The following is a 9,248-nucleotide window of genomic DNA, read 5'->3' on the forward strand; positions in this document are numbered from 1 at the left end:
CGTCATCGCGTCGGTCATGACGTTTTTAGAAAGCGGCGCCGCTGCAGACTGGAATGGGAGCTGGCGATTTTTCCCATATTTTGATAGTTTAATCCGTGAATGGCGCCGAAACAGGACCCGAAACCTAAATTTCAAGAAGGTAACAGTTTGTTTCCTTCTTGTTCTGTTAGGCTTGTACCAGCAGCGAGTGCTGGAGTCGCCGAAAAGCTTCAAAGTGTCAGCTAGTTACTGATCGTAACAAACAGCTAGCCGTATTAGCTCTCATTGTTGTTACTGTGAACACTAAATGGGACTCGGGAGTTTTTATTCGCCGCTTTGGTGGTTTATTTCGTCCTGTCATTACTACACAAACCAATTTCAGAAGTAAGAAGCTATATAAACTGTGTTTTCGAGATCTTTTATTGAACTGAAGGTTATATTTTCATTCATGCAGCGTTAGCTTCTCATTGACTGTTAGCTGAGTCCTAGCTAGCTTTTTTTGTACACGGCGTGTTAGCACCGCCTGCTGCTGACTTGGCGCTCATTTGTTGAATTATATACAAGTGGTTAAGTTATTAAATTAACTAGCAGGACTACGTTAAATTTATTTAGTAAAAGTCTTCCTTTTTATTATCAGTGACCAGAATGTTCTCTTGACAGTTAGTCATATTAGTGAGATAATAGTCGAGTTTTCATGTAAACTTCCCTAAATATGCAGTTGTGGTCAGATGTTTATATGTAGTCGTTATGGGCATGTAATGCCATGGTATTTTTTTCCACCCTGGAAAACGAATGAGTATACATCATTAATGACTTTAACAACCAAGAACGTGGTACACAAAGTATACATACAGGCTCAAATGTATACATACATTCACTTAAAGCTTTTAAGTAGTGCTTAAGGTTCTACAGTGTCTTTTTAAATGACAAGACCAAGGCGCATTAAGTTCTTGTTGGTGATCATGACTGACTACAACTGGTAGTTTTTATTTTTTATTTATTTTTGTCTGGGGAAAACATTTGTTTGACAGCATTAATTGGGCTGACCAATACCAAAAAAATATGATCTTCTCGATCTATAAAGAAAAGGAAAATATTTAAATTAAGTGAATGTCTCTATTTAAAAACAAACAAAAAATTCATGATGTGATATTATAGTATATAGTATATCAGAAATCTGTTCACTATTTTTATTACAAATTATATCAGTAAGGAAGCTGACTAAATATTCACTGATAATTTATGGCAAAGGGGTGGGATTAAATAAGTGTATACTTCTTCCCACTCCCTTTCAACATGTAAATTAATCAGAATGTTTTTTTGTATGTAATTTGTATAGTATTTTTTTCTCTCTTATTTCTTTTCTAAATGTACTTGTGTATTGTTCACATGTTGAAATAAATTACCAATCAATCAATACTTTGAACAATGGGACTTTGATGGACCAGTTGGAGAAGTCTAAGTAACTAGGTAAAGATCTAAGAAGAAGATTATAATTTTATTCAAGTTGAAAAGTTGAACAACCCACAAACCACCAAGTCTCAAGCCTGCCATGAACTGGAAACCGCTGCAATACCACCATCACTGTGGTTTCACTGAGTTTTACATTGCTACGGACTAACAGGGTGCCGACCAAGAATAAGCCCCAGCTCCAAAATCAGCACCTTCAAGATCAACTGAAATTTGCAGTTGGCCACTTGAACAAGTCAAATGTCTTCTGGAGAAGTTTTATGATCAGATAACTCCATCCCTAGTAAAAAGTTGTACCGTATGTCTTGGCCAGGAATCCAACAAATTTATATTGCCTCTACCAAGTCTGCTAAGAAGAGGGGTCAGATATCCAGTCAGAAGCTTGTTGATGACTACCAAAAGCATCTGGTTGAGATGGAGCTTGCTAAGAGACACAATCAAATATTAGGAGTGTATGTATACTCTTGAGCCTGTGTGGTTAGGACAACATCTAAAATAAATTCAAGTGTGTGTTCGTACTATCCTGGTGGGGATCAAAATCTGACATATACTATACTGGTGGGGAGTTTCTGCACCGTGGGGACCAAAATCCAGGTCCCTACGGGGTTGAAAGCAATTTTCACACTCAAAACGTGGTTTTAGTGCCAGGGTTACAATTAGGTTATGGTTAGGGTCAGGGTTAGGCATTCATTTTTGATGGTTAGGGTAAGCGGCTAGGGAAAGCATTATGTCAATGGGATGTCCCCACGAGGATAGCAAACCAGACGTGTGTGTGTGTGTGTGTGTGTGGGGGGGGGGGTTCTTTCTTCTCTCCTGTCAATGCCTTACTCACGTCCTTATTTTGTTATCTTTTCAGGTGAAAGAGTGCTGTGTTTTCATGGGCCATTGCTCTACGAAGCTAAGGTAAGCTGCCTTAATTAAGCGTGTCTCTCATTCATATTTATATTTATAACAAGGTGCAATAATAATTAATGTGCAATAATAACAGTGTGCAATACACATACACTTATTCTTCTTTTTTATACTAAGTTAATATACTGTGTTGTGTTGTTTGTTACGTTGTGATGTGTCATATCGTGTCGTGTTGTGTTATATGTAGTGCCGACGTAGGACAGTTTTTCCAATTTCATTGTACTACTGTACTATGTATGACTGTGCAATGACAATAAAGAGTTATCTTATCTTATCTTATCTTATTCAGTCGTCTTCTTTGTGTCTGTGTTTGACAATGAGTCATCCCTCTCTTTGCAGTGTGTTAAGATAAACATCAAGGACAAACAAATCAAATACTTTATTCATTACAGTGGGTGGAATAAGAAGTAAGTTTTTGGTTCCAATAAATCCCGATTAACGTTTGTACAGGAACTGTTTAACAAGTGCTTACATTCTTTTGATGTTGTGTCTTCCAGCTGGGACGAATGGGTTCCTGAAAGCAGGGTGCTTAAGTATGTGGATAGTAATCTGCAGAAACAGAGAGAGCTTCAGAGGGCCAATCAGTACGTCAATACTCTTTTTCTATTCACTATCGACTTTGAACTGACTGTGAGTTCCTTATGACTGTTGGAGCAAGTTAGGCAAAATCCTTCATCCAATTTCAGTAGCACACAATGTGTGCTATGTTTTAAACGTATTGGGACACAACAGAGTTTTAGTCTAGCTCACAATGGGCCTCTATGGAGTCACTATACAAGTGAAGCACATTCAGTCTTAATAGAATATTTTCCTGTAATTTTATTTACACATTAATCTGTTATTTTTATGCTCGAGTAAATGTCCCACTTAGAACCCCCCCCTTTATTTGTGTACTAAATCCCTTTATGCAAGTGCCAACACTAATGTGTCATGCCTATTCATAGTACTACAAAAACTGTGTTGGGTCACGTGCTACAGTGATTTTTAAATCTTGTGAAAGTGTAGTGAGTGTGGTACAAATTAATTATTCCTGAATATCTGAACTTGTTTTAATACAGAGACCATTATGTAGAAGGAAAAATGAGGGGTCAAGCGCCAAATAAGAAGATACCTGCTGCATCGCAGAAAAACGATGTGTGAGTTTTTGTTTTGTTTTCCTCTGTAACATAAGCTGCCAAACTGCTTTTCATATTAACACTTCACACTTAATTAGCTCTTCTTTGTTTGTAGGAAAACCAAAAAGAACAAACAGAAGAGTAAGTACATCACATTGTCTTACAATGTTAGAATTTATAAATGCGATTCTTAAAATTGACTCATTATAAGGCAAGAGTGGCAGTTAATTAAAGCTGTGTCTGTGCAGCTCCTGGAGCAGGAGAAGGGACTAGTTCAGGGGGAGATCCAACCCATCCTCCACGCAAGAAAAGAGCTCGTGTTGACCCAACTGTGGAAAGCGTAAGTTCAGAATTTTGTTTCTGTTGGTAATGTCAAATAATACCAGACTGTGCGAAAATGAACAGGCTTAATGTGCCAATACACCTGCTGCAGTGGTCGCTTTGCTCACTGCCACGCCATCACACAGATGCAGCCATTTATGCCTGCAGTTAAGGCGCAAGAAGTTTGTAGTATTCTCCTAAATGATAGGTGTCGCCACTCAGACACTATCTTGTCATATGCGCTGATGGGGAGAAGTCAAACCGGGAAACCAAAGCTTTGTCAAAAGTGTTTTGTTTTTGTTTTATTTGCAAAGTTCCTTTGACAAGCTCAGCCGAGCACAACGCACCAAGTCGCAAAAATCAAGAGGTGCACGACCGACCAACATGGCACAAGATGTGAAGTGAAAATTATCAAGAGACTACACAAGCGACGCGGCAACCATAAAAAAGCCCTAAGGCTGCTTTGTTTTCTCCTCATGTGGTTTATGAGAACAAAGTAATCGCACTTGGGTGCAGACCAGAGCAACCGCACTGAAACCCTTTGGGGGAGCTGATCTTTCTTTGGTTTCAAACAAACTTCAGAGCGGTTTGTTTATGGTTGTTTATAGGTTTGAGTGGAACACCTTGCTATAGCCGAGAATGCTTTGCATTCTGGAGTGTTGCAGCGTGTATAAACTGTGAAATATTAACCAGATAAAATACAAATGTTAGGACTAAATTTTCCATGTTATCCACTATTCCAGACCACAGCACCTGTTTCCTGTATTTACTTTTGTTGCTCTCACTCCAGACTCGAGTAAGCATACCGAACATTGTTGCATCGTTTTTAGTGACGCATTTTGGCTCACTTGGAGTTTGATTGGCATCTTCTGTGTGAAAAGAGACGAAACCATGGGAAAAAGCTACAAGTTTACAAATTCATGAACTGCATCAGACCAGAGTTAACAAACTATAGGTGTAAAAACGCCTTAATTCACTGCAGTTGCAGCAGTGTAGCAGGAACTACATTTGAAACCACTGTTTATGAAATGTTTCTGAGGCTTGGTTTCCATTTAGGTGTGTAAACATGATTGTTAAAAGCTTTCTTTTAATTAACTTTTTCTTTTTTTTCCCCCCGCACTCCTGTTTACTCAGGAGGAAACTTTCATAAATCGAGTGGAGGTCAAAGTGAAAATCCCGGAGGAGCTGAAACCCTGGCTTGTGGACGACTGGGACTTGATTACACGGCAAAAGCAGGTTAGTAAGCACTGACCTTAAACTCAAGTTTCACTTCACAGCATTTTATACATTGTATTTGTCTACAACATTTCCAAAGTTATTTCTTTCTATTTTGTTTTTCTTCAGCTTTTCCACCTACCTGCCAAAAAAAATGTTGACGCAGTCCTTGAAGATTATGCAAACTACAAGAAATCAAGAGGAAACTCAGACAGCAAGTAAAAACTTCTACTTTTCATCTTCTCAAGCAAAACTGTTTATGGTGCAAGCAATGCAGAGAGAGAAAATGTTTTATTTAAAATGTTTCTAGGACATGGTGAACAAATACTAAGAGTAAAGATTTGACTTTTCTGTTTTCTCTTCACTGATCAGGGAGTTTGCTGTAAACGAGGTGGTTGCTGGTGTCCGTGAATATTTCAATGTTATGCTGGGGACACAACTTCTCTACAAATTCGAGAGGCCTCAGTACGCAGACATCCTTGCCAACCACCCAGATACACCAATGTCTCAGATCTATGGGGCTCCTCACCTACTCAGACTCTTTGGTAAAAGCACTTACACATCATCATGTTTGGTGAAAGAACTAGACAATGAAAACTGTGTAGAAGAGCTAAAGATTGTCCTGTTTTCTTATCAAATTATTCATATAAAGCCATTAGCAAATGTATATTATAAAACTATCAGATGTGTGTTGTAGGTCTTAATGCACAAAAGTGATTGAACATGTTTTTGTCTAAGCTTTAACATATTAAACACTGAGCTGTTTCTACCATAAAACTCCAAAGATGCAAAGATGCTTTTTTAAAAAAGATTATCTGCCTTTTCACTTGTGTTGAAAGAGCTGACTGTAAAATCTCTTGATGATTCAGTTGTTACTGGAAATTAACTCTTTGATCTGGGGGAGGTATTATTTCCACTGTAACCACAGTTTGAAGGCACAGCCAAAAGTTTTTCAACTTCATCATCTCTCAACTTGGACTAAGCCCAAAATAACTCCCTATTGGCATTGTCATAATTAAGGTTATAAAAGGTCAGATTCTTTTCTGGATTCGGTCCATCTTTTATGGATGCTTTGTGAAGATAAGATTGGGCCTAGACAGGTTTTTAGTGTCAGGGCAGTGCCCGAGAAATCAGAAAAATATATGCCAGCATCAATCATAAAAAGGAATTGATAGCTTGGAGGCTGTTTATACCCCATCTAGGGCTGGCATGGACAAAACACGAAAGGCATCTCTTTCCCAAGTTCCAAGGAGCCACAAAAGCCACTTGTTAAGTTGGTGAATTAACTCTGGGGTGAGCTGAGGCCAGAACATCAAGCAAATCTGTCCACAGATTCAAAATGGAGATAATCCAACCAAAAGAAACAAAAGGCAAAACGCAGCAATTCAATACCCAACTGACATAAGTATGAGAACTGTTCAAAATTGAATGCAGCCCACCCTTAGTTATTCACACTTGAACACAAACACATTGCAAGAGCTACATGTGTGTGGCAGGTTGAAGCTTGCAGCCGCCCCCCCCCCCCATGCAGATCTTTTAATCCCTTCACGACCCTCAGAAAATCGGGGGCTTGATAGAAAAATAGCTGCAACTCCTAAATGATTTATACGTCTTGATAAACAGTTATAACTGAGAGTCTACACTTTAGTCATATCTTAATTTATTTTAAAGTCTCCTGTGGCAGTGTACAGAGACAAAACTGCGAGAGGTTTGTGATTGGCCAAAAGCCTATGGCCCTGACTGCGATGCCATGTTTATTACAGGGTATGTTGTCTCAGTTAATTTCTTGTCATAACAAAGCATCATAAATAAAGTCAAATGACATAAGCTCGGTAAAACATTTGTTGAGAGAAGTGTTGCACACACACCTCCTTTAGATGGTGTTGATTTTTGCTTAAGCAGTAGTAGTGTAGAGGTGTTGACCTTCTCTGTCTAGTCCCGACTTTATCCTTTTTTGTGTGTGTGTGTGTGTATTAAACACACACACATATATATGCAAGCATCAACATTTAAAAATAAGGGCTGCTTTAAATTGAAAGTGTGCGGGTGAGGCATGGTTTTGCAATGAGCTGTTATAAATGAAACTGAGGTCAGTGGTCACATGACTTATAAAAGGCTGTCATTGTTTGGTTTTGAAAGTGAGAATCGGAGCCATGCTGGCGTACACGCCCCTGGATGAGAAGAGCCTTGCACTGCTGCTCAGTTACCTACAGGACTTCCTCAAGTGAGTATTCAGGAATCTTAACGAGGCTCATGATGATTATCAAAGCTCAGCAGAGATGAGTAAAATGTTTCTTCATTTCAGGTATCTTGTAAAAAACTCTGCATCGCTCTTCAATGCAAGCGACTATGAAGTTGCCCCTCCAGAGTACCACCGCAAGGCAGTGTAAGGTTTTTTTATTTTCGGATCAGAAGGCTTTGTGTGTTGACGTTTGGAGACATTCTTCCCAGTTGAAAGGATGTTTTCACAAAACGCCTTTGGAGAGCGGATTGTGAGAGATCTGTTGACGATGTAGAGGAGAATTGGAGCAAGATGTCACACTAATCCCTGGACAAATCCATTTTCTTTCATGTGGAAAGCTGCTGATTATGCTGTTCCTGTACTGGTATGTTTTTGAGTACCACTTTGTAGTTTTTTTTTTTGTTTTTTTGTTTGTTTGGGGTTTTTTCTCTCTTTAGAGAGAAGAATTTCACGTTCCCTGTTTTAATTCAGATGCTGGCTTAATTTGTCATGTAGGCTGTCACCATTTTTCTAATAAAACCATTCTCCAGATGTTTGTCCTTACATTTACATTTTGTTTAAAGACGTGTTTACGTGAAGATCCTTTGTTTTGTTTTTTAAATGTAGTGCTTTATGGGAGCGTTACAAAAATCAAAATGAAGATGTGATTAGTTGTTTACAACCAAGGTACAGATTTCTTTTCATATATTTTGTTGAAATATATGAAACCCGTTAAGACAAGTCAGTTGTATAATATGCTGTAAATATTTTTAATAGATTAAATATTATTTTGCACTTTTCGCTCAAGTTTAATTTTACTTGAATTTCACTCTTTTACCCAGCGTCATAGTTAATGAGCAAGGACCAATAACAAAGCTTTTCTTTTATGCAATGAATGTACGCTAGGACTTTTTTTTTTTTTTTTTCCCTTAATGCCTTTTTAGGAAATGTGTACTTAATAGAAGATATTGGGTTTTTTTTTTTTTAAAAGATCCGTAATACAAATGGAGGTTTTAAGTGCAAACATTAGTGCTTGACAACTTATTTTCTCCATCTTTTGATTCTGCTCTCATTTAGTTTTCATTCATTTCAAGTATTTTATGTAAACATGTAAATTACTCAACACTGAAACACAGTGAGCTTTTAAATGCACAACTTGTACATTTAGTCATTTTAAAGACCAAATTTTTAATTAGTACATGGTGTTTAAAAAAATAAAAAAAAATTTTTTAGAAAAGTATTATGTCTGAGGTCTGCAGAGCCAAATCAGAAAGATTAAAGTTGCATCTACTTCTGTCATGTGAATGAGCCATTACTTGGCTTATCTAACAGTGTATGTGGGGCATTTGATGGTGTAACAAATGCAGCAGTGCCATTGCACTGAAATATTTAAAACCATATCTAAATATTTTAACGGCTATTTTGTGCCTGTTGTAATCTACAACATTTACTGTTAAAATACATTTATATAAAATATATGCTATAGAAAACAAGCTTTATACTGTTGTCACATTTGGCATTTGGTTGTCATTTTATCCTCTTGGCTACAATTTCCCATAATCAGATCATCTCAAACTGGTTTCTTGAACATGACAAAGTGTTCACTGTATTCAAATGGCCTCCACAGATCTCAGTTCATCTGTGGGATGTGGTTGAATGGGATATTGACATCATGGATGTGCAGCCCTCAAATCTGCAACGGTGTGATGCTAATATGTCAATATGGACTAAAATTTGGTATCTAGCCTGAAGATGGAGTTGACCACATGAGGTTTAGTCTTTTAAAAAGATCACCCTCTAAACTTTAGTGCTGTTCTTGGATAAATCACACCACATTGCACCCAAAGTCTGCACTAAATAACTGAAATAACTCCACTGACCATAACAGTTCTTCCAAGTGAATTATTTGAACTTAAACATTTGGATACCCAGAAATCTTTACACTCCATGAAGGAAGGGGGGAAAAAACGGATGCATTGTGTCATTACAACCAATTGCTGTTAATACTTTTTGTT

The 9,248-nt window shown here is 37.7% G+C and overlaps 1 protein-coding gene across 1 annotated transcript; it reads left to right on the forward strand.

The window, feature by feature from the left end:
• On the forward strand, positions 1-7,786 carry morf4l1 (mortality factor 4 like 1). Its single transcript, XM_086298788.1, has 12 exons — positions 1-139; positions 2,306-2,352; positions 2,701-2,768; positions 2,859-2,945; positions 3,420-3,497; positions 3,592-3,617; positions 3,725-3,816; positions 4,932-5,033; positions 5,142-5,230; positions 5,385-5,557; positions 7,152-7,236; positions 7,318-7,786. The coding sequence occupies exons 1-12, from the start codon at positions 100-102 to the stop codon at positions 7,400-7,402; spliced, it is 972 nt and encodes a 323-aa protein (XP_086154914.1). The 5' UTR covers positions 1-99; the 3' UTR covers positions 7,403-7,786.
• The last annotated feature ends 1,462 nt before the right edge of the window (positions 7,787-9,248 follow it).

The sequence above is a fragment of the Aulonocara sp. 'chitande type north' Nkhata Bay genome, linkage group LG7, assembly GCF_057382095.1.
Source record: "Aulonocara sp. 'chitande type north' Nkhata Bay isolate Kocher_YH1m ecotype deep benthic linkage group LG7, A_spYH_male_GT1.1, whole genome shotgun sequence".
Lineage (NCBI taxonomy): Eukaryota > Metazoa > Chordata > Actinopteri > Cichliformes > Cichlidae > Aulonocara > Aulonocara sp. 'chitande type north' Nkhata Bay.

Bases quoted from the DNA above. Each gene is read 5' to 3' on its own strand.
- morf4l1 (XM_086298788.1), top strand. From the start codon at position 100: ATGGCGCCGAAACAGGACCCGAAACCTAAATTTCAAGAAG. The intron at 2,353-2,700 runs GTAAGCTGCCTT...CTCTCTTTGCAG, and splicing joins CATTGCTCTACGAAGCTAAG to TGTGTTAAGATAAACATCAA. The intron at 2,769-2,858 runs GTAAGTTTTTGG...TGTGTCTTCCAG, and splicing joins TACAGTGGGTGGAATAAGAA to CTGGGACGAATGGGTTCCTG.